This window comes from Anas acuta, chromosome 17 (assembly GCF_963932015.1).
Source record: "Anas acuta chromosome 17, bAnaAcu1.1, whole genome shotgun sequence".
Classification (NCBI taxonomy): Eukaryota; Metazoa; Chordata; class Aves; order Anseriformes; family Anatidae; genus Anas; species Anas acuta.
Window position 1 is genome coordinate 1,819,626 of NC_088995.1, and position 23,288 is coordinate 1,842,913.

Here is a 23,288-nt window from a genome sequence, read left to right on the forward strand (position 1 = left end):
AATTACTGGTCGTGACCGGCTCGGCCAGTACGGAGATGAGGATCCATCGATCGCACCGAGGGCCTAAATCTAATTAGCACGCAAGGAAGCTCGTTGGAGCAGCAGAACCACCCCAAGGTCCTGAGATGTAATTAAAGGGGGGGAGTTACCCCCAAAAGCAGGACATGCAAATTCTGGTCCCGACTGAGCACGATTCACAACCCAAGGGCTTCCTTTCCAGAGAGGGCGAGAAGAAAATGGGAGCAGAAATATAAATCGGGGGGACAAAGGACCCAATTTTACCCCCAGGTGCCTCTCTCCCTCTCTTTTGAAGCCGTTCCCATGCAGGATTTCACAGCTGGTGGGGGATCACGGGTGGGATCCCAGTGCCAGGGCGCGGGGACCCTCAGTGGGTGCCCACCAGGGGGGACACGGGGTGGCCACGGCACGGCCACGGTGCACAGCGGGCGAGCACGGGGAGGAAAAAGCACAAAGTTCTTGAGCTGGACAACCACAGCCAGAAAAAGGAAGTCACGGCGCAGTTTTGGGGCCGCTAGACGTCTCCAGGAACTGGTTTTTGGACGACAAAGGGCTGCCTGTTTCCTGCCGCTGGAGATTGGGAAGAGAACAAGCAAGAGAAAAAGGGGAACTCTGCGGGCCCCGCGGCACGGTGGTCACGGGGACGGGGCTTTGCTCTTCGTCCTGCCACAGCCACACGGTGAGAGCCTCGGGCTTGCTGGAAAATAACCCAATTCCAGCTTTTGGGGCAGCTGCAGGGCTCCGGTTTCCCCATCCCACAAAGACAGGGCAGCACCTTCTGCAGCTCACCGGGAGATAATGCCATTTTTTCCCTTTTCCTCAGATTTTGTCCAAAAAGAGGGGAGAACCTCAGGCATTTTTTTTGTGCCAGCGTGCACGAGAGCACGAGGAGCCCTGGAGAGCTCGGGGTCCCCATGAGGAGCATCATGCAGCCAGCACCACCAGGCAATTTTAAATAAAAAACACATATAAATATAAGTATAAGTATAAGTATAAGTATAAGTATAAATATAAATATAAATATAAATATAAATATAAATATAAATATAAATATAAATATAAATAAATAATATAAATATAAATATTTGCCTTTCTGCGCCCTGCTGCTGGCTTTTACGCACACGATAACAGGGGAAAGGGGCACTACCAGGGCTGGAGGTGCAGGGGGAGCATCCCGGTGCCGTGCATGGAGCAGCAGTGACACCTTCTGCTGGCTCCGGGCATCGCCACCAGCTCCTGGCTCCGTCCCCACGAGCTCTTTTTTGGGGGCACGGAGGAGCTGGGTGCCCCCATGGGGACCACCCCACGTCCCCCTGCCCAGGGTTGGGGCATGGTCTTGGCTCGCTGACACCCCACGGGGTGGCACCGCTCCGGTGTGCACCCCCCCATGGTTTGGGCTGCTGGAAAACGAGCCTAAAAATACCCCAAAAAATGAGAAAACAATAAAAAAAAAAAAAAAAAGAGAAAACAATAAAAAATTGCTGGGTAGCACAGCGGGCAGAGGTTGGGTGCCACTCATGGGCATCACCCATGGCACTTGCACCCCCGGGTGTCTCAGCCTCACGCCACGGGGTGATGCTCAACACTCACCCCACCCTGGCCTTAAACCCAGAGCCTCACCAAACCCCACAGCAGCCCCACTGCACCCTTGGGTGGGCAAAACCAAGCTGGGAGCCCCCCGTCCTGCTGTGCTGCTCCTCGCCCAGCATAACCCAACGCCACCTCCTGACCTCCCCCCCCGACCACGGCTCATACACCCATGGGGAACAAAAAGAAGCCGAGAAACTTCGCTTTTTTTTTCTTTTCCAATAGTCTCACTTTATTAGATACCACACCAAGAGAGGATGTTGTGCTGCATGCAGCGGAAGACTGGAGGATTTCTAGTTCCTGTGTAACATTTTCTCTTTTCGTTACTATTTGTAAACTGGATATTTGGCTGTAAAATCACTGCATGCGAGTTGGAATGCAAACAGCAGTAGAAGAGGCTTTTTTTTTTTCTTTTTTTTCTTAAATATACCATTCCCAATCCATGTGTGCATGCTCTATTTACAATGGAAAGAAGTCATTCAGGGCAGAAATCACGATGGGAAAAAACTCCGGGGGAGGCGGCAGTGGAGACGAGGGGGGCGCATTGCACGGGACTGCGCAGGGGAGCAGCGAGTTGCACATGGGTGCAGACGGATGGCTTGAGCTGCGGTTGTCTGAAGGCAAAGCAGAGCACGAGGAAGCTACCCCAATAAAAGCAACCCGAATTTAATAGTCCTGCACACAGGGAGGGGGCTTGGCTGTGCGCAGCTGGGAGAGGTGAAGTGCTCGGAGGTTTTTTGTTTTATTTTTTTAAAGGTGTTTTTGTCCCCAAGCAGACATCTCCTCATCACGGCTGGAGATGGGCTTCCAGCACAGGGAAAAGACCCCAAAAAAAGAGGTTGTTTCACCCAGATCCTCTGCAGAGCCTGCTCGAAGGGCAACACTTCTTGGGGCCTCCAGGATGCGGCACTTACCCACAGAGAGCCTAATGCACACGGGGAAGACAGAGCCCCTTTTCAAAGCATCCTCATCCTCTTTTCAGGCAGCCCCCTGCTAGCCCCCCATGGTTAAGGGCATTGAGGAGGCGGTGCTCTCGGTTACACCCCACACCTGTGTCCTAAAAGCAAAAAGGGAGCACACTGCAAGGGAGGAGAAGGATGCCCCATAAAGAGCTCAACGATGCAGTGACCATGGAATGCCCATGGAGAGGCTTTTTTAAGGGAGTGATCAATTCCTGCTGGTTGGGGACTGTCCCCCAGTCACGGGGCTCCTAAAATAAATTAAATACACGAGGAGAAAGGGCAGGGAAGGGGGTGGTTGGTGCGGGAGAGGTGGTCGCAGAGAGCACTTTGGGGTGTGCCGTGCGGGGAAGCCCCAGGAAGATGCTCACTGCGAGTACCTAGGTGGGGTAAATTCCCCGGGGGAAGGATGTAAAAATAAATAAATCAATAAATAAAATTGAGGATAGGAAAACGAGCAAACCAAGTGAAAAGGAAGCACCGCAGCACAGCTGGCTTCAGACCACAGCACAGGCTACAGCAGCGAGGGGTTTGGGGTTGGGCGCCGCGTGGCACGCAGAGCTGGGAGCTGGCCACCGGTGTCCCAGCGGTGCCAACGGGGACATTGCTGCGCTCGAGGCTGGCCAGAAAGAGCAGCTGAAGCAGAAATGGGACCCAAAATGATCAAGAGCAGCCCGGGAGAGGCTTGGCTCTCCTGCTGGCGCTAGCAACTAAAGCACCTCCAGACAACGGCTACGGCACGGCTTGAAGACGCCGGCTCTTGTGCAGATTTGCAATAAATAAATAAATCTATAAATAAATAATCGGTTGGAAGACCTCTGACTGGCCCAGCTAATTCCAGTGGTTGTGGTGGTGTAAAGCAATCCTTGGACAGAGCTTGGTGGTGGGAAACAGCTTCTCCCCCGACCTCCCTCCCACCACCTTTTGGGAAGGGGACGCGGTGACCTCGGGGCTGCAGCTCCCGAGCTCGTGGGGTGACCACAACCCCACGGAGCAAAAAAAGGCTGAGGGATGCTCACGGGGAACTATTGCTCGACAGCGTCACACACCGGGATATAATTCAGTGACCCAAAAGAGAAAAAAAAAATAAGGAGGTGAATATATAAAAAAAAAATAAATAAATCTGGGCTCGGTTTCAGGCGGAGGAGAGAAGAGGGCAGGGGATGCTCAGAGGAGTGACAGCGCTGGAAGACGGACAGACAGACGGACGGACGGACGGACGTCGGTCGGGCCTGCAGGGACGTGGCGGGGGCTCGGGAGGGGGGGCACGGCTCCCCCCCTTTAATCGCTGGCGACGTGGTTCTCGTTCTGGAGGGTGTGCCAGCGCTCGATCTTCTTGTCCTTGTTCTTCAGGCACTCGTACCAGTGTTTCAAGCGCTCGCCCTTCGCCGTGATGCCGAGCTGGCACCCGCCTGGAGGGGGGGGGAACCACGCTCAGAGCTGATGCTGACACCTCCCAGACTTAAAACTTTCTGGAAACCCCCAGAGCCAGCACAGGAGACCCCCGCGGGGTGCTGGGGACAGGGCAGGGTGAGGGGGCCCCACGCACCCCCCAAACCCGCAGCTCACCGATGTAATCGTTGGATTTGCCGATGTCGTAATCCCAGACGGAGATGTCCAGAGACTTCTTGGCCAGGTCGCTGTGCTTGATGTCGTAGAAGAACTCCTGCAAAGGGAGAACACCTGGGTCGCCCCACACTTTCAGGGAAAACCCACCCCAAAAACCAAAAAACACAGATAAGGAATGGCAAACGCCCCCTCTGTACAACCAGGATTCATAATCAAGTGAGAGGACATTTATACATTAATGAGCTTCTCATCAAGCTGGTGGATGAGGCTCCAAGGTTGGGGTGCTCCCTCCACCCACACCCCACAATTTGAGGTCACCCACAGTTATTTTTGGTTTAAGAACACAAAATTTAGACCCAGCCTTACCTCGTTGAACTCCGGATTCAACGTTTTCTTTTTTATCTGGGTCTTATGCTTGGCCTTTTTTCCCATGTCAGGTTTCAGCCAACTGGGGGCAACAGAAAACAACCCAAAATTCAAGTCAGAGAAGAGGGTGAACTTATAAGCTAGGGGGAAAAAAAAAAAAAACAGCCAGGAATGTGGGAGACAGATTTGTATATATTAAGAAAGCTGAAAATAGCCCAGCAGTGGTGAACAAAGCCCAGGTTGGCACGCTCAGCCAGGGCGGCTTCGCCCCAAGAATTTGGGATCCCTCCGGGGCTCACGCTCAGGCTCTGGGGGTCTGGCTGCAGACCCGAAGCTGAACTGCACAGTTGGTGTTGATCAGATCCACGTGGAAGTCATTTAAAAACGGAAAGCTTCTGTTTGTGGGAATGGAAAATGAAAAAGAAGAGAGAGACGGAGAAGGAAAAGCGCTCGGTCCCGCTCAGCTACAAGAAAGGATGTGCAAGGTGCTCAACGCAAGAGTTATTGGATGGTGTTTAGGGAGAACAGAGGGTTGTATTATTGTTTTTTTTTTGTGTTTTTGTTTTTTTTTTTTTCCCCTGAAGCAGTGAACAGCAATGAGCACCCATCTGCAGCCGCAACTGCAGCCGGGAACAGGTTGCGGTGTACGAGCACAAAATTAACGGGATCGTCACCCGCACCCCGCGGCGATGCCTCTGCCCAGCTGGAGGCCACCCTGGATGAATTTCAGCCAGGCAGGAGCACCGCCACCCAGCTCCAGCATCACCAACAGTGCTTGGCAAGCGCTCTGCTCGCTCCGGTGGCTGTGGACGGAGCTCTCCGAGACAGGACAGGGGGTGACCGCACGGCCACGGCACGGGGAGGCCCCCAGCTTTCACTTACAGCTTCACGAAGGGGTCCGAGTACCCGTTGGCATCCATGGCAGCCAGGTGCACGCAGCGCACGATGCCCACGATCAGCCCCCCCTGCTGCGTGCTGTACATCAGGGACACCAGGATCTTGCCGCGCTCCTCAATGTCCCCGCCGCGATCCACCTGCGAGGGGAAGGGAACGGAGATGGGGACGCGGGGCTGGGAGGGGTCCAGGCAGAGCAGAGACATGAGGGGCACGAGGAAGACATGGTGCAGGACCCCGTGAGGGTGCAAGGAGGGGTTGGCACGTGGTGGGCAGCACCCCGAGGGCTCCTACCTCCTCCTCGTACAGTGCCATGCCGCGAGACGAGCCGGTCGTCCCAGTACGCTTCATCTGGGGTGGGGAAGGGAAAAGGAGAGAGTGCCATGAGCGACTGGGAGCCAGTTTTAGGGATCTCCAAAGTAAAGGCGATGAAGAAACGCCACGGGAACTCACTGGTATTACTCTCTCCAAGCAGATGTTGAAGTTCTTTTTCTGGTTGGCTTTGAGTTTTTTCAAGGAAACTCGGGTTTCTCCGATAAACTCGTTGTGGCCAAATTTGTCTTCGTCGCACACGGAGATCCTGGAGGGAAGGGAAGGGTGGAGAGCACATCAGGCAGGTCGCAGCAACGCCTGGCACACGAACCCGGCCCCAAAACCCCTGTGGGGGCAGGCAGAGCACAGCCCCACTGCAGCCTCTGGACACCCACTTCTGCCCCAGCCAAAAGTGGCCAGAAAACATCAATAATTTTAACGTGCTGCGAGTCGGGGCAAGGAACAAAATGCAAGTTTCCTGCAGGTGGGAGGCAAGAACCATTTTCAGAACCCCTTAGTGCTTTGCTGTGGCACTGGCATGGAAAATACCAACCTATACACATTAAGAGATTAAGACCAATATTGGTAATATGTATTTTTTTCTAAATGGCCACAAAAACCAACGCATCCATGCAAAATCCAGCAATTTTGGACCACCCGGGACACCCCCACTCCCGCTCCTGCCTGAGCGTTTTGCGCTGCATGTCCTCGTCCGTGATGCCGTGGTACACCAGGGTCTCGTTCCACACCGGGTTGCGGGTGTTGCGCAGGGTCTTCGTCCTCAGCTTGTTTGACTGCGGCAGCGACACGAGACGGAGGAATTACACACCCAAAATTCAGCTTTGGGCACGGGAGCGCAGCCGAGCCGCTCCTCTGAGCCGAGACAACTTATCCGAGAACAACTCCGATTTATTTCTAATACATAAATTTTGTTCAGACTGAAACGTCACCAAAAATTTAAGCTCTTTCCTGATTTGATGGCATTTTTGTGTGCTTCTTTGGGGACGCAGCCCCCAGGACCCACCTTGCTGGCTCCGGGCAGGAGGTGCAGCTTCACGTAGGGATCCGCCAGGCCGTTCGAGTCCATCGGTTTCAAGCCCTGAAGGATCACGAAGGAGACACGGGGTGGGCACCACGTTGACATCCACAAAATAAAGGGGATAAGGACCCGTGTGGCTGTGTGACACATGCACAGGGTGATGTGATATTCCCCTGGGGGTGGCCGGGGGGGGGTCTGTGCCCGCCGTGCGCTCACCTTGGCCCGCAGGAGGGTGCAGTGCAGGGCGCTGTTCTCCTGGTCGTACAGCAGGCTGAACTCCAGGGCACCCAGCGTGGCTGGGGGAAAACGGCACCTCGTTAAAAGCCCAGCCAACACCTCCGCTTACCCAGCCCCGATTAGCAATAATTGGGAGGATTTGCTGCTCGGATGTAGGGGCTGCTCAAAAAAAAAGCCCACAAGGTCCTGCCCCATCTCCAAGCACAAGCTCCAAGCCCAAGGTTTGGTTTCAGGGGCTGAAACCGAACCACAAAGACACCCCTCGGGCTCTGAGGTCCTTCCCAAACACAGAGCTATCCAAAGCACCCGAGGCTGAAGTTTTGGGGAGGGTTTTGCTGTTTCTGCCTGGAGAAAAGGAACCACAGGAGAGCCCAGCTGCGTTATTTCTTTGCCAGGAGTCACAGCCCCGTTGGCAGGGGGACGGTGACACTCGGGAGCTGTGCCCCACAGCAGCCACCTCACCAAAACCCAAGGTTTCCCCTCAAAACCACAGATCCCACCCAGCACCAACCCCCCCGGGTACGCACTGCCTTCATCAGAGTCGTAGCTGTTGGCGTCCTCCTCCTCTTCTTCGGGGGGCGGCTGCCGCAGCGGGGCAGGGGGCTGCGGGGCGGCGGGGGGCCGGGCTGGCCTCTCCTCCCGGGCTGGGGGCACAGCATATCCCCCCCCACGCTCCTCCCTGGGGGCTGCACGGGCTGGCTCTGGGGGTCCTGGCGGTGGGTTCGCTGTAGGAGAGACCCCATCAGTCCCTGGCGTGTGTCACCCCCCCAAAGAGCCCTTGCAGGGTCCCCAAATTTTACCTTGCGCCTCCAGGATCCGTCCGGCCACCCCAGGACCCGTCCTTCCCGCTGGGGAGAGATGGGGTGGTTAGAGGGGGAACCGAGGGAGCAGTGCCCCAGGCCATTATCGGGGTGTCCCCATCCCCAGGGACCGTCCCCACAGCGTCCTTACCTGCGGGTGCTGCTGGGCTGGGGGCAGCAGCGGGCGGCGGGGGCGGCCGTGGGGGTTGCAGGGAGTCGGCTCGCTTCACGCCTGCAGGGGAGGCAGGGGGGGTGAGGAGATTTTGGATACACCCAGATGGCTCTGCTGGGGAGCAGCGCAGCAGGGGGAGCACCGCGGCACCGACCCACCGCCAGCCCCCACTTCCCTGCTGTCCCCAGCCTTGTAGAACATCCCTTCTCCTTTTTTCTCCCCCAAATCATCATTTTTTTCCTGCTGTTTTTGAATTCGAAGGACGCTCAGCACCGCTCCCTCCTAATGCCAGGCAGGAACACCACGCCACGCGGGTGTCATCCCCTCCCTAAGTGTCTTCACGGGACAGGAACGCGCCCACCCTTTGGCACACCCCTGAGCCCGTCCCTTTCCCACGAATTACAGAGGATTTGGGCATTTTCCAACCATTTTCAGCTTTACCAAATGCCCACAATCTCAGCCCCTTGGCGACAAGTGGGCACCGCGCTCCCGTGGCCACCCACGTCTGCGCCCAGCCCTCGGCGCGGCTCTCACCGGGGCTCCTGGTGGCCCCGCTCTCGGCGGCGTAGTCACGGCCATCGGTGTCCTCGCTGCCACACGGCCCTGTCCTGGCCTCGGCCGGCTTACGGACCCGGGTGGCTGCTGTCACCTCGCTGCCTGTGGGAGCCAGAAGCACAGGGGTGAGGCTGGTCCCCTCGTGTGGCCACCAGCCGTGCCCAAGGGGGCAGGAGGAGGCACCGAGGGGGGAAAAGGAGGAGGAAGAGGAGGAGGAGGATGGGTACAGCCACTGGGGCATCCCCCCCAGCGCTTTGCAGCATCGCACACCACGAGCCACCCAGCAGGGCACAGCTCTGCCCCACAGACCCCACACCGGGTGGTTGGGGAGGTCCAAAGGACGCCGCACACCGCGGGGACACCGGGAGGCACGGGAGAAAAACAAGGATAGAGGCATCCATCAGCGCCCGTCAGCCCCTAATGGCACGACAGCTCCGCGGACAGGACATCATATTTTCCTTTTGCTGATCATCTTCCATTTATTAGCCAGACACCGGCGACAGCTGCCTGCGTCTCATTTACCTCCGCCGTCCGGGCGGATAAATCACGGCCACGCGCAGCGGGGTGCCCGGAGCGCCGCTCCTTGATAAATTGCAGCCCGCAGACGGGACGCAGAAAGGTCTCGGCGCTCACCTGGCTCGGAGGGGGGAATAAATCTCCGCGGTGACACAAATGGGATGTTTATCCTTGGCTGCGCCCTCTGGGGCGCCGGGTGCAAGGAGAAAGCCAAACGCAACAGATTGCGGGGGGTGGCGAGGGGCGCTGGGCACAGGGGAGGAGGGGGAACGGGAGGCTGAAAGAAGGAGCCCTGGTGCTCAGAGACAGCGGGGCACGGGGTAATTTTATGAGGGAGGTTTAGGAAAATCACGGGCAGGTTGTGGGTGTGCTGGTGGCCAGGAGCGGCTGTGACAAACCCTCCCTGCCCAGCAGGAGGGCCAGCGGCTTAAAGCAGCCCGCTGGGAGCTTGGGGAGCTTAATTACGCCAGTTCCCATCACGTTTAAATAGGGTCTGAATTTAAGGGGTTCCCCAGCCGCTGCTGGAAGTCACTGCCCTGCCAGCCCACCAGCACTGCGAGCTGTAAAATAAGTTATGGCCAAGCCGGGCACCCCTGCACCCACAGCACCCCCAGGATCCGTCCCTGCCTCCAGGAGGGAGCACTGCTCCATCCCTGGAGCCCACGAGCCTCCCGAGGCTTCAAAGGGAGATTTTCTAAGGACTGAAAATCCCGCTGGGCAGCATCCAACTGCAGGGAGCACGGGAAGAAAACACCGGGAAAGGCATCGGGAGGAGGGCGCGGGCAGGGGGGGCGCACGGCAGCGCTTACCGCAGCGATCCTGCTCGTCCTCCTGGCCTTGGGAGCACAAACAGAGCGAGAAGTGGTGAAGCTGCTGCCCACCCGGGCTGTGCTGCCACCGGCTGCCCACGTTGCCTATTTTTATTATTTATCCCCAGCTCCTGCAGCACCACGTTCCCACGTGAACCCAACACACACGGCCCAGGCGCTTTGGCGGCTTGCACGGGGCTGCTCGCTCAGGGGATGCCCCAAACCCGGAGACCCCAAATGGCACGGCACAGGAAAACCCTCCACGTGCAGGGATGATTAGAAACGGGCCCTTTACAAAGCACTCAGCCTTTGGGACTGCTCTGGGCACTCTGCTAGGGCTCACCCTTACGAGGGATGGGGAGGAGAGCCGGGACCCCCAGGCAGTGCCACCTACCTCGGCTGGGCGCACGGGCGGGGAGTTTGGGGTCTTGGCTGGGGGGCTCCGCGGGGCTGGGCTCGCTGGGGGCCGAGGGCACCTTGCTCTTGCTGACGGGCATCGGCTGGGGCAGCATTTGCTTGGGCAAACCCTTGAAAAACCAGGCACCGGAGCGCTTCCACACCTGGGGGGACAAGGCAGGGGGTGGGCACGTTGGGCTGAAGACGTGCAGCCCCATATCCCCACCCCACAGCCCTTTCTTTCTATTTAATCAGCTCTTTGGCTTTTGTGTCCGGGGATGGGTCTTGCCATGGCCACACCTTCAATGCTGAGATTATTTGCAAGAAAAAAAATTTAAAAAAGGTTTTTTATCCATAAAACAAGAGCATCCCGCAGCAACCATGCCGATGTGGCTGGATGAGGTTAAATGGAGCAGAGGCAAAGCATCCCCTGGCCTGCTGCTGCTCTTGTCCCGGGGCTCAGGGTGGGACGGGGCACAAAGAGGGGCAGGGGCTGTGTCCATCCCGGGCAGGGCACCACGTCCACGCTCACCTCGCGCTGCTCGCTGCAGATCTTGCACAGCCAGATGGGGTGCGGGCGGCTGTTGGTCGTCTCCACGCCGCACTTGGTGCAGACGTTCTGGGGAGAAAGCAAAAGAGCCATTGGGGGCACCCCGAGGGGGTCGTCAGCTCCGGGTTAACGAGGTGGGGGGGTGGAGGAGAGCCTCACCTTCTTGCAGTCCTCGCAGACGACGCAGGCGGAGCCGCGCGGCCCCAGCTGCTCCCCGCAGAGGATGCAGCGGTTCACACCGTCCCCAAGCACGCTGCGGCGCATGTCCTCCAAGCGGGTCATCAGGCGCCTGGCGGGAGGGGACAGGGGACATCCAGGCTGTCACCACGGCCCCACAAGTGCCTGGGGCCAGCAGTGAGGTGTGAAGGCACCCATGGGAGGAACGCATCCCAGGGGACCCGCTGGGATATCACATCCCCCCTATAGTTTTATCATACTGGGCACTTCTATTGACTTTTACCGCTGGCACGGACTCCGCCACGTGCGCAAAAATGCGCAGTCAGCACCTTTTGGCACAGCAGATCGACATCGACCAAGTGGCTCTTGGCCAAATGGAAGGAAAAAAAATAAAATAAAATCCATTCAGCCACAAGAGATCTCGGAAGGGCTTTAGTGAGAGGGCCGAGGGAATTAATTGGCTCTCTCATTTTCTATGGAAAAATATCGAGCAGAGTTTGCTGAAAATCTTGGAGTAAATCACAAAGAGCCCAGGGGTGAGGCTGTGAGAACACATCTGGGTACCACAGAGGTAAAACCCCCCACCGCGAGTCCCACAGACCCCACAGCAGCAGGCTATCAGCAGCTAGCCCCGAGTCCTGGCCCTAAAAATAGCACTGGAAGGAGAAAACCCATTATTTATGCCACGCGGGGAAGTGCGAGAAAGAAAGAAAGGAAGAAAGCCAGGAGGAGAAACGAGCCCACCAGAGCAAACGGTGGAAAAACCTCGCCCGCGGGGGCTTCCCCCACTCCTGCCACGACGTGACCCAAATCTGACAAAGCTGCTAAGGCAGCACGCGGTGAAAAAGGCAGGCACGTAGAAGATTTTCCCACATGTCCGATGACAGCTGCAGATTTACGACGGCCCCGCTGCTGCCGGCACCTCCGAGTCGCTCCCAGCCCCAGCAGAGGTGCCGGGGGCTCCCCGTGCCTCGCGCCGACGTGCGCCCCTCTCATTTCGCCTGGGTCCTTGGAAAGGGCTGGCAGCTTGAAAAAAACGGTTGTGGGTTCCGAGGTGTCCTCTGACAGTCCATAAAATGCCCGATGGGACTGACAGGAGCCCCTGGGAGCCCTTCGGTAGCCAAAAAACTGAGCCCGCAGCGGGGACGCGGCGCTCTGCGAGGAAGCCGAGGCTGTCAGCATCCCCAGGGTCCTGCTCCTCGGTGCTTCCCAGCCCACGTCCCACCAAATTCAGCACGGACTCATCCCCTCCTGGGACCAAACCCTTTATTTTCTTAGCAGCAAAGCTCATTTTGCTTTTTTTTTCCCCCTCTCCATGCTGTGAGAGCTGGGCTCCAAAGAGAGGCAGCTTCCCGTTGGAAATCTGCAAGCCCAAACAAACTTATTATAGAAACTAGAACAAATGGCACAATCAAAGCAGGAAAAAAAAATTGAGGGAAAAAAAAAAAAAAAGCCTTGGCATTTCAAGAGATTCATCATTTAGCTGCAAAATCATTCCCAGTCTCTCATTTAGCAGAAGCAGCTCCTTAAGAGGATTTTGAACCGGTGGAAGAGCTCCAGCAGGCAGCGAGCACACCTGTGGCACTCATTTTAAAACGGAGCCCATTTGGCTAATTAAAACAGCCATTCAAGCCAGAGAAATTGGGCTTGCTTTTTTCCTGCTCCAAACGCTGTCACGAGAGAAGCGTCGAAAACATTCAGATACAAGTCCTGGGGTGAACCTGCCAGGAAAGGCTGAGGCTGGGACCTGGTGAAGAAGCCGCGGGGCTGGCGGCTGCCTGGATCTCACCATCCTCTCTCTGCCCATGGCCAGGAGCAAGCCCTCTGCCTTCCCACGGGCCTTCCCTCCCTTTCCATCCTAGAAAATCATCTTTTTTTCTCATTTTTACAACACATATAAAATAATCATCGAGTTCCTCACTTTCCACCGCACACCTCTGGGGTCACAGCGCCGTTTGCTCACCACCACGCACACCTCCAAGCGCCCATCCCTCCGGCCTCGGCGTCAAGGAGCAGGAGAAAATGTGTCAGGTTGTTAAAACAGGGAGCAAAAAATAAAACAAGCGGGGGGAATCGAAGCTGGCGGGAGCAGCTGGGAGCATCACAGCTCCCGGATTCAGCCTGGGAGCGGAGCATCCGTCATCTGCCCAGGAAATATGCGGGAGCGGCTGATGGCAGCACGATAGCAGGGCCGGGCAACACGGAGCATCTGCAACGCTTAACGTGCGCCCGAGATAACAGCAGTAAAACACTTTCCTGGTAGTATAACATCCGCCTGGCCCATAAATATGGTTTGGGAGAGCAAACGGAGTGCCTGCAGCGAGCGGCAGCCCGGGGAGGACGGAGCCACCGGCACCGCGTGCTGATGGTGCTTGGAGATGGCGCAAAGTGTTTAGATGCTCACTGCCATGGCACTGCAAGGAGTGGTAGAAAACGTTTATCTGGGTCGGAAATTGCCCAAAAACAACCCCAGCAGGGTGCTGGAGGTGGCTGCAGGATGGGACGGGACCCACATGGCAAAGAGGAGGGGAGGCAAAAGGCGAGGGGGGGTCACAGCCCGGCTGCGCAATTACGCACTGACCTGTCTCCGTGGGCAATAACGTGCCTTCGAGGTCTGAATATTAAAATCAAAGCTAATTTTAACAGCACGAAAAAAGAGGAGAAAAAAAGCTGAGCTACAATTTAAAGAACTGAAATCGGGATGGAAAATTCAAAGCAGTTTTCTGCCCTTACAGGAGCACAGGTAGCGGAAGGCAGAGCATCGCCGGAGCCTTACAGCCCTGCTTTCAAAGCTGCCCCCGTTCCTGTGATGCCCTACCAGAGGTTTGTAATTTCGCAGGTTCATCCCCATCTCAGAAATAAGGGAAGAGGTTTGGGAAAAAAAAAAAAAAAACAAAAAAACATCCCACAAAACCAAGCAGCGCGTGAGCTGTCCCCTGGCTACGCGTTAACCTCGTCTCTTCCAGGAGCTGCCATCTCCAGCGACATTTCTGCCTGCCTCCAGCAGCCACCCTGCCCTCATCGTCCCCTATTTTTATTTTTGGGCTGTCTGAGCACGAGGAAGAGTCTGGGGTCCCTGTGGAGCCTCCCTGCTGCTGCCCACCGAGGTTAATGACTTTGGCCACCTGCCGCGGCACCGCGCGCATCGTCCTGGCAATGAGCAGCCCAACTACAACACAACCCTGCCCTATAGCAGGTCCTCTCCCAGGAGGTCTCCAGAAATGGCTGGAGACATGAAATTCTACCTTCGGGTGGTTAAAGAGCACCCAGGGGTGCTCCTGCATCCGCCAAGGCATTTTGGGGATGCTGCAGCCTCACGGCCGTGGCTCTGCTGCGCCCCAAAGGCTCGCCCGGATGCCCCGGCTGCTCTCGAGTCCTTCACCCCGAGCCCGACGTGCCCACGGTGCTGCTTAGGATGATTCAGCTCCCGTTACCCTTCCAGTCTCCCTGCTACGAGACAACAGAGCCGGAAAAAAAAAAAAAAAAAAGCCCAGAGTGTTCCTGTCCCCCTGTCCTACAACCCTCATCAGCATCCAGCCCACGTATCCCGCCGGCCGCCATCCACCCCGCTGCTAAAAATAGGCCTTCACCAGATTAATTTGGGCTGCCTTTGACACGAGTCTGCCTCCACAGACACCTCCCAGCGACCAAAATCGATCAGCTCCCGTCCTGCTGTGGGCGGTGGAGGCAGGGGGCACAGGGCTGGGGGGTTTGGGGAGCCAGGACCCCCCACCCGCAGTGTTATCGGTGCTCCAGTGCTCCCAGTATGGCCCAGACACAGCCCTCAGCTGTGATTTGTAGAGGTGACTCCAAGTATTTCCCCCTCTAGACAGGGCACTCACTTCATATAAACTATTTTTATATTAACCAAATCTTGTTTTTTTTTTCTTTATAAACGGGACTCCCGCTGCGGACGCCACCCCATATTATTTTCATCCTACAGCTCACACGGTGGGAGCCAAACACGAGGGAGCTGGCAGAGCTCCCCCTGCGCCCAAATGCAGGGGGGAAAATCGGTGGCCACCCATGAATGGGGACCAGGAACCTCCCCTGGCTCCGGCACGAGGGGGAGAGGCAGCGTTTCCACGCACCACGGTTCCGCAGGTGGCTGCAGGAACGCACAACGGGGGGGGAAAAAATAAATAAAATAAAGATCTCCCTCGCTGCTCAAATTCACGTGAATGTAATCCAAAGAGGCGCCGCCGCTGAGCGTAATCCGCAGCTGGCTGGGAGCGTGCGAAGCTGGGGAAATGCTGCTCGTAAGCGCTTTTGGAGCGTGAATCACCAACCCCAGCTCTTCGTGCCACTCCGAGGTGCCTTGGGGGAAGGCTCCAGGACCGGGTCAGCCTGGCAGAGGGCTCGCTGAGGAGCAGGTCTCTGAGCCAAAAAGTGGCTGGGGGTTGCGATGGACCCAGCTCTGCTCCCAGAGCAAGGCATTCGCCTCCTGGGGAGCTGCAGCTCCGCTCGCGGGGGGCTCAGGACACGGGCACCGGGCAAAGAGCATCAGCTCCGCCAAACGAGCCATCGCCAACGATCCCTTCTGGGCTGAAAACTCCACGAGAATACAAATGTTGAGCCCAGGGCGCAGCGTGCCGGCCCCACACCACTGAGGTGCCCTCCACCGCACGGCCCAGGCACCATCGCCCCCCAAAACGAGCCCCTCCAGCCCCCCAAAACGAGCCCCCCCCGCACCGCCGCCGCTCACCCGATGCGCTCCTGCTCCATCTCCTCCATCTTCTCGGCGCGGGCGATGACTCGGTTGATGATCTCCTTCTCCTCATCCGTCAGCTCCTCGCCTTTCCGTGGCCGAGGGAGCCTGCGGGGAGAGGACAGGGAGCAGCCACCAGGGCCGGGTTTATTTTTTTTTTTTTCTCCTTTTTTTGGGAACAGCCAGGCACCAAATTCCCCCAAGTAGGGAAAAATCAGTTCCCTAATGCGGAGGCTCAGCAAGCACCCAGGGTGGTGTCCCACGGGCAATGCACGTGGCACAGCCTGTCCCTGATGTCCCCTCCGGTGGCATCTCCATCCCGAGCTGAGCAGCCCCAGCACCTTGCCCCTAAACCCCCTGCCCGGGCTGCAGAGCTCTGGGGGGAAGGAGGCTGCCCCAAATTCCTCAAATCCCTTGGCGATGCCTCCAGAACTGCTTTTCTTACACCCAGGGCGAGATCCTTCCTCTTCTCCCGGGACCATCAATAGCAGGCAAAGTGCAAGAGGAGAAAAATAATTCAAGAAAATGAGATACTTACTGCTCCTTCTCGCTGCTGGAGGCACAGGGAAAGAGAGGAGACAGGGATTAGGGGAGAAATGGGATGGCACCAGCTCCACCTGCGCTCTGCCCTCCCTACGAGCTCCCCCAGTGCCTGGGGACCCCAAAATCAGCCTGGTCCCACCAGGATGGGGACCCTGGAGAGGGAGCAGCACCCTGCCCGTGGTGCCCAGCATGGATCCCCAGCTCTTACCCGGCTCGGAGGGACATGGTCCTGTCTCCGGGACACATCCAGCGGTCGGAGCCGCTGCCCACCACCGCGTCGGTCATCGCCGGGGGTCCTGGGGACACAGGGAGCGAGTTGGGGAGTGAGTTTGGGAGCGAGCCGGGCAGTTTTTAGCAGCCGTCGGGCACTGACTCATCCCAGCGGGGAGCCAGCTGCCTCGCCTGATCTTTGCAGGAGGGGCCGAATCCATCATTTTGCCCACCGGGGTAGGGCAGAGCTCTTCGTCATCGCCGCCCTCCCCGCTGGCACCGAGGAGGGGACGGAGCAGGGATGGAGCAGCCCGGGCCCTTCCGAAGGAAAAGGACCCTACAAAGGAGGAAAGCTTCTCCCCAAGCCCAGCACACCCCTGCTGGAATAAAACTCCTGCTGTTGCGTTTCTGTTCGCTCCAGTCCTTGGGAAACGCAACCCGGAGAGGGGCTGGGGGAGGACGCGGCAGCAGGACCCAAGCACAGCGCTGTGCCTGCTCGTCTGAGAGAGGCTCAGCCAGGCAGGGAGCTGTTCAGAGCCTTCCCAAAAGCAGCAAAAACCGGCAGATTTCAGGAAAAAGCCGACCCAGGTGAAACCCAGCTCGGCTCCGTTTCTGCAGCTCGCTCGTTCCCACCCAAGCACCCAATATCGCCATTTATTCACCCATTTATTGCCACTTCCAGGGCAATACCACGTGGGGGCTGCTCTGGGTGGCAAACCCGAGCCGATGCCAGCCCCACGGGTGGGTGCTAAGGGTCTGTCCGTCCGTCCGTCCGTCCACCCGTGGGTCCCCGCACCCCCGCAGAGCGCAGAAGCGGTGCTCAGCAGCAGCCCCGCCTGCATTGCTCGCAGCACCTGCATTTGAATTGCTGCCTCCTGCCTGCAGCACGACTGGGGGGGGAAAAAAAAAGTGAAAACGGATCCCAAACCCCTCTGCAGAGCCCTGTCCGTGGTGTCGGGGCTGCAAACCTTCCCTCGGTACGGGAAAACATCGGGGAAACCCATCCCGCTCGGTCCCGCAGGGGAACGCCGGTGCCAAGCATCGATGCGGGTGTCCCAGGGCTGCAAACGGGTCCCAGAAAACAGGAGAGCAGCCCCCAAAAGATGGATTTCAGCAATTTCAGACCTCTTGGCTGACTTCAGCAGCCTCTGGCCCCGGGTTGTGATGTGTTCCCCAGGAGGTCAGCCCTGGTTTCACCTCCTGGCACCAGGCTCCATCCGTACCCACGCAGGTGCTGTTCCTGGGGCTGTGTCCGCAGCCCAGCCCAGCAGGGGAAGGAATTAGGAGATTTTTTTCCCCCTGGGGAGCTGAGAGCAGGTAGGGCTGAACCCATTGGGGACAGGACAACCCCAGCAAGAGGAGAGGAACAAAACCAAAATGTGCTGGGATGAGGAGGAGGATGGCGGCACCAGGGAGCGAAGGCCGGGCAGGGCTGGGGATCCGGCAGGACCAGAGGTGACCCAAGCATGGCAGAAGGATCTTTGTAGGGTAAAAGGCACCTCCAGCTCCCAGCAAAACTCAAAGAGGGGCACTGGGAGGGTTGGGAGCTGCAACCCCAAACTCGGAGCCACGAAAAGCGTGCAGCTTTCCCAGCAGGGAGGGGAGGGGGAAATCCATGTCCTCCGCTTCCCTCTCTGCAACGTTGCAGGGGTTTTTCCATCCTTCCCCGAAGAGTTAGCAGGGATCTGAGATCTCCTCTGTTCCACAACTTCAGAAATGAACATACGAGGAGCAGAGCAGGGGGGGAATTAGCGCTCTGCTGGCTTCGCACGGTGACCAGAGCAGAAGGCTGGGACGGACAAGGTCGGCTCAGGAAGCACACGGATCCTCTCCAGCCCCTCCAGCACCTGCACTGCAGCACCGAGCTCCTGCTGGCGATTTATGGCCCCACCAGGCACATGCATCAACCCCAAACCAGGGGCTCCGTGACCCTAAATTCACGCTGCCCCTCTCCAGGGCGCCGTGGCCATGAGCTTTGGGTGCTCGGGGCCAAGGGCAGGTGGGAGGCCCATAACAGAGCAGCAGGGCCAAGGAGAAGGGAAAAACCCTGGGATTTCCTAGCAAAAAAGCCCTGGGGAGGAGCAGTGCTTCAGCTGGGGGGGGCAACTCTTTCCCTCCCACCCCAAAGTGGCTCCTTTCTCTAAGAGCAGGGAGGCCGCGGGTTCCTCGTGGATGAGAGCCCGCAGCTGGAGGAGCCCCCGAGCCTCTCCCTTCGCCCATAAATAAATAATAGATCTTGGAGATCTGCTCTGCATCACTTTTAGTGCCCGGCAAAGAACAAAACCACGGCTCGCAGCAGCTCTCCCCACCCTGAGCGAGCAGGAGGCTGCGGCACCCTGAGCCACGGGGCGGTGGGGCTGGGAAACGCTGGCTGAAATGGCAATATTCCGCCCAAGGTTGCCCAAATCCCCCGTGGCAGCAGGGGAGAGTCTTCCAAAATGCCACAGGCCCTGCTCGCAGCCGACCCGGGCACTGTGGAAATCACTGGCACGACCCTGCCAGCTGTCCAAAACCCAGCCAAAACCCAGCCTGGGAGCATCTCCCGCGTGGTTCAGCGCTCGGCTCTGCCTCCAGCACAGACACCGAGGCTGGTGGCGAGAGCTGCCAGCCCCAAAGCTCCCCGAGCAGGTGGGGACGAGCCAAATTCCCCGACCGCAAGCAGAAAAAGCCGGGGAAGAGTGAGGAGCAGCCCGGGCACGGCCAGGAATAGCAGCGAGGGCCGAATTTTTGGCCTTGAGGAAGAGCCACGTGATGCTCATCACGCCGCTCCACTGCCTCCGTGCGCCGGAGCCCCATGGGTTTGGTCCTGCCAAAATAATGAGGGATCAAACAGCAGAGAGGAGGGGAATTCGCAGCTCCACGGCCAGAGCTTGAAACACAGCAGCGGCACCCAGGGAAGGGCTGCGGGAGCCCCGGGGTGCGAGCCCACCCTGCCCCATGTCAGGGCACCGGGGGGCGAGGGGGTGCTGGCACCCGAAGCCGCTGCGCCCCTCGAGTGGGCATCTGCAGAGAGGGGCCGACCAAAAACCACGGGGTTTGCGCTCCGGGTAGCTGCCGTCCCGGGGTAGAAAAGAGAAAATTGAGTGTTTTCAAGGCTCCCGGTGCAATGATCAGGCTTTTGTGGCCAGCTCAACGTTTCGCACCTCGCGGTGCCTGCAGAGATCGTCTCCGCCGGCAAAGACACTGACACAGGCAACCTATTTCCCCAGCCTTCCCGGCTCTGCAATGCAGCTTTCTTAAATATTGAATAAGTCTGCTGCTCTACACCACCTGCCAGTGCCAATGATGAGGTAATTTTTGCATTGACAAAGCCCGATGCGATTAATCTGCTTCGGGGGAGCAGGATTGCCAGGCTGCCCCCTCGCCCGGCGCAAGGCGCTCGCAGGCAGCGCGCCGGCGGCAGCTCGCCAGCCCGCACCCGACCCCCGGCCAACACCCCAAAAGCGCCGCTCGGGGGCCCAGGCAGATGTCACTCGGCGTGTCACCACCAGCCGGGAGCTTTTAGGATCCAAACACCATCCTGTCCCCGCTGGGGTTTGGGGATTTGCGCTGCCTGGCTGGGGATGGGAAGGGAAAAGCGAGGCGCGGGCGCACAGCGGCACGAGGGGGGTCCCCGGCTCCAGCCCCACACCCAGGGGATTTGGGGTGTGGATTTTGGGTGCTGATTTTGGGACAGTGACCACTTTGCCATCATCCGAGCAGTGAGAAGAGTGAGCTGTGCATTCACCAACCACTTCAGGCTCTGCTGCAGCACCACGAGCCCCCCGTTCCCCCGTACACACACAAACATCCCCAAAACTCCATTTTTTAGCTGCGTCTCTCCCAGACAGCAGCTACACTCACCAGATCCTGTCCACTGCGTCCCCGCACTGGGCACCCAGGGGAGCTGCACAAGCCACCGGGGACCCCAAACCGCAGGCCTGGCACAGGCACTGCGCACCCCAAACCTGCCCCAAGTGACCCCGACCCTGACCCCACCTGCGCCCCACCTCAGCTCGGGTGCAAACCATTTTGGGGTAAAACTTTGGGGTAAAAGAAGCAAGTTGCTTCATGGCTCACACTTCAGGAAACGGACAGGGTGTTTGCTTCCTGGCCCCAGGGGAGATGCGTTTGGGGGACGGATGGCACGGGCAGATGCTGGGGGCAAAGTGCTCCGGCCACGCTGCAGCAAACGCAGAGCTCAGGAGGCCTGGAAATTCAGCTTTTGGGAAAGAGCCGGAGCCAGCACGTGCTGACCTCGGGGTTATTTCGTCTTTTGGCCCCATGAGAGACCCCCGCAGGTAAAAGGGAAGCACAGCCCCACAGCCTGGCACTCCTCAATCCATTAGGACCAAATGCAGCCAGCAGGTAGGTGACGGCGGTGCCTGCAGGCGCAGCGATGCAGAGACAATGGGCACACAAGGAAATGAAAGTGCTCTGAGTTCTGGCCACCCTTGGGTGCCCTGATCCCATGGCACCCACCCCCTGGCTCCTCCTGCCCCCAGCTAAACACACACCACAGCCCAGCCTGGAGCAGCAGCACCACGAGCCCCACAAATGGCTTGGGTTTGGCCAACGCCTCTGCTCCCCTCGAGCTCCATCCCCTGCCCCAAGCTGCCTTTCCTCCCTCCCCAATTCCTGGTGTCCTGCCCTCCAAAAACCCAAAAACCCATCCCAGGGCGGCCGAGCAGCAGCGAGCAGCTCGTTCTGTTTGAGCAGCACGGTGACATTTCCTCCAACAGCTCCTTTACAAACCGAGCGCTGCTGTGGTGCTGTCACCGGGATTTACTCCCGGTGATTAATGGCTAGAAGGACAGACAAGGGAAAAAAATAAATAAACAGATCACGTTGGGGTTTGTGGGACTTGTGCCGGGCTCCCCGGCCAGGCAGTGCCTGTGCGGTGCCACCGAGAGCACCAGGGGTGCTGCCATCGTTCCTGCTCCACAGGATGCTCATGGGACGTGGTGCAAGAGCCACCGGGATGAACCAGCCCCATCCCTTGGGAGGATGATGCAGGGACCCCCCCACAACACCGACTCGAGGAAGTTTAGCGATGTAAAACTCCAAGAAGCACCTGCAAGGGTGAGGGCTGGGGATGCACAGCGTGCTCAGAGGGAGTGCTCGCTGCTGGGGTGGTGGAGAGGGACCCCAAAAGCTGCCCCGCAGAGGCCAAGGACCAGGTCTGCAGCACAACTCCTGAGCCACGGCGCAGCAGAAAGGACCGGGGTGCGCTCACGCCGTGTCGCTGGATGGAGGGTGCTCACGGCTGCAATGCCACGCACACAGGTGGCAGTCACCGAGCACGGCTCCTTTCTGTCCCCACACCCTCATCGAGCTGCGGGTTTCACCCATCACCGAGCCCCCAGCCCCAAAAAGGAGAGCTCATACCCACCACGAGGGCAGGACGGGGGCGAAGCTGCTTGGACACGGGTGGGCACAGCAGGGACAGGAGCCCCACAAACCCCCCTGATCCTTGGCCCCAGCTTAACGAGGGCATGGGATTAATCAACCTGGCCTTAAGGGGGAGCAGAGCCTCATTAACCACTGCCACTAATTAGCAGCAGCTGCGGTGACACAGCCCCCCAGGGGGACACCTGTGTGCAGGCGGGATGGCTCGGAGCAGGGCGCCCAGCACCAGGGTGGGCATCGCCGCCCGCTCTCGGGTGCCCAGCAAAGCGTCCCCAAAACTTTGACACCCAACAGAGGGGGCTGCACACAAAATCCTTCTTTGTCCACGCTCCTCTGCCCTCCTGGAGAGCTGGCACGGCGCAAAACGAAGGCTGAGAAGGAGGAAAATGAGCCGGGCAGGCTGGAGGCAGCGAGGGATGTTGGATGTACCCCATGGGTCGCCCCCAGTGGGGTCGGTGGGTCTGGAAATCCATCCCACAGCCCAACTGGGGGCACGCAGATCCCACCGCAGCACCAGGAGGGGCAGCTCTGGAGCCCCCCGAGCCCCCCAGCCTGGCTCTGCTCTCCTGGAGAGGCCGCGGGAAGGCTGCGGGATGCTGCGGCAACCCCTGGCTGGGGGGCTCAACCCCAAAACCCCCCGAAACCCCCCTGGCAGGGCTGAAGGCAGCTCTCGAGGCCGCCCCTACAGCAGAAGGGAGCGATGCATCACCGCATCAACCCCGGGCTCGCAGCGCTAACACCGTTTATTTTCGGGCTAAGCTGCAGCCTGGGCTGGCGATGCCGGTAATTAACGCAAAAAGGTTCATTTGGCACCCCCCCTCCGCCTCCCCGGAGCCGGCTCTCCCCATTTTGAAGCCCCCCACCCCTGCTTTTCATTGCAGCCCACCCCCCCGGGATGCAGGGGACCACTCGACCCCCCCCATTTTCGTGCCGGAGCCCCCCGGGGCTCTCCGGCAGCGAAGCGGAGCGGCGCCGGTTCCTGCCTGGAATCCGAATTAACGCAATCCCGGCGGGGTTTGGCACCCCCGGGACCCCCAGCCCAAGGGGGAAAAAGGGGGAAAAAGGGGGATTGGGGGGGGGGGGGCGGTGGGGCTGAGCCCCCCTACCTGTGCCGGGAGCGGCTCGGCTCGGCTCGGCGCAGCACTGCGGAGCGGGGAGGGGGCGGCGCGGGGAGGGGACGCGGCCGGGGCGGCCCCGCTCTGCTGCTGGGAGCCGCCCCCCAGCCCGGGCACAGCCAGCGGCAGCCCCCCTGCCAACCCCCCCCACCCTCCATCCCGTCCCCATCCCATCTCCCACCCCACCCCATCCCATTTCACCCCGTCCCTATCCCTGGGGGTCTCCCACCCCAGCCCGTTTCAGCCCACCCCATTCCCATCCTTCGGGATCTCCCACCCTGTCCCCAGGGATCTCCCATCCCATCCCCATCCCATTTCACCCCAACCCCATCCCCGGAAATCTCCCACCCCATCTCCATCCCTAGAGA

At 58.9% G+C, this 23,288-nt stretch overlaps 1 protein-coding gene across 6 annotated transcripts; it reads right to left on the reverse strand.

Moving 5' to 3' along the window:
* Positions 1-1,809: 1,809 nt before the first annotated feature.
* On the reverse strand, positions 1,810-23,054 carry RPH3A (rabphilin 3A). Of its 6 annotated transcripts, none has more exons than XM_068654001.1 (21): positions 22,912-23,054; positions 16,416-16,503; positions 16,203-16,217; positions 15,662-15,772; positions 10,939-11,068; positions 10,762-10,848; positions 10,228-10,393; positions 9,834-9,860; positions 8,488-8,610; positions 7,933-8,013; positions 7,782-7,829; positions 7,509-7,706; positions 6,961-7,040; positions 6,730-6,804; positions 6,390-6,499; positions 5,847-5,973; positions 5,688-5,744; positions 5,382-5,533; positions 4,500-4,581; positions 4,134-4,230; positions 1,810-3,976 (listed from the first exon to the last, which is right to left on the reverse strand). In XM_068654001.1, the coding sequence occupies exons 2-21, from the start codon at positions 16,490-16,492 to the stop codon at positions 3,846-3,848; spliced, it is 1,974 nt and encodes a 657-aa protein (XP_068510102.1). In that variant the 5' UTR covers positions 16,493-16,503; positions 22,912-23,054; the 3' UTR covers positions 1,810-3,845. The 6 variants fall into 6 exon arrangements, with proteins under 6 accessions (XP_068510102.1, XP_068510098.1, XP_068510097.1 ...); XM_068653997.1 differs by lacking the exon at positions 22,912-23,054 and adding an exon at positions 21,789-21,907; XM_068653996.1 differs by lacking the exon at positions 22,912-23,054 and adding an exon at positions 17,080-17,104.
* Between the last annotated feature and the right edge of the window lie 234 nt (positions 23,055-23,288).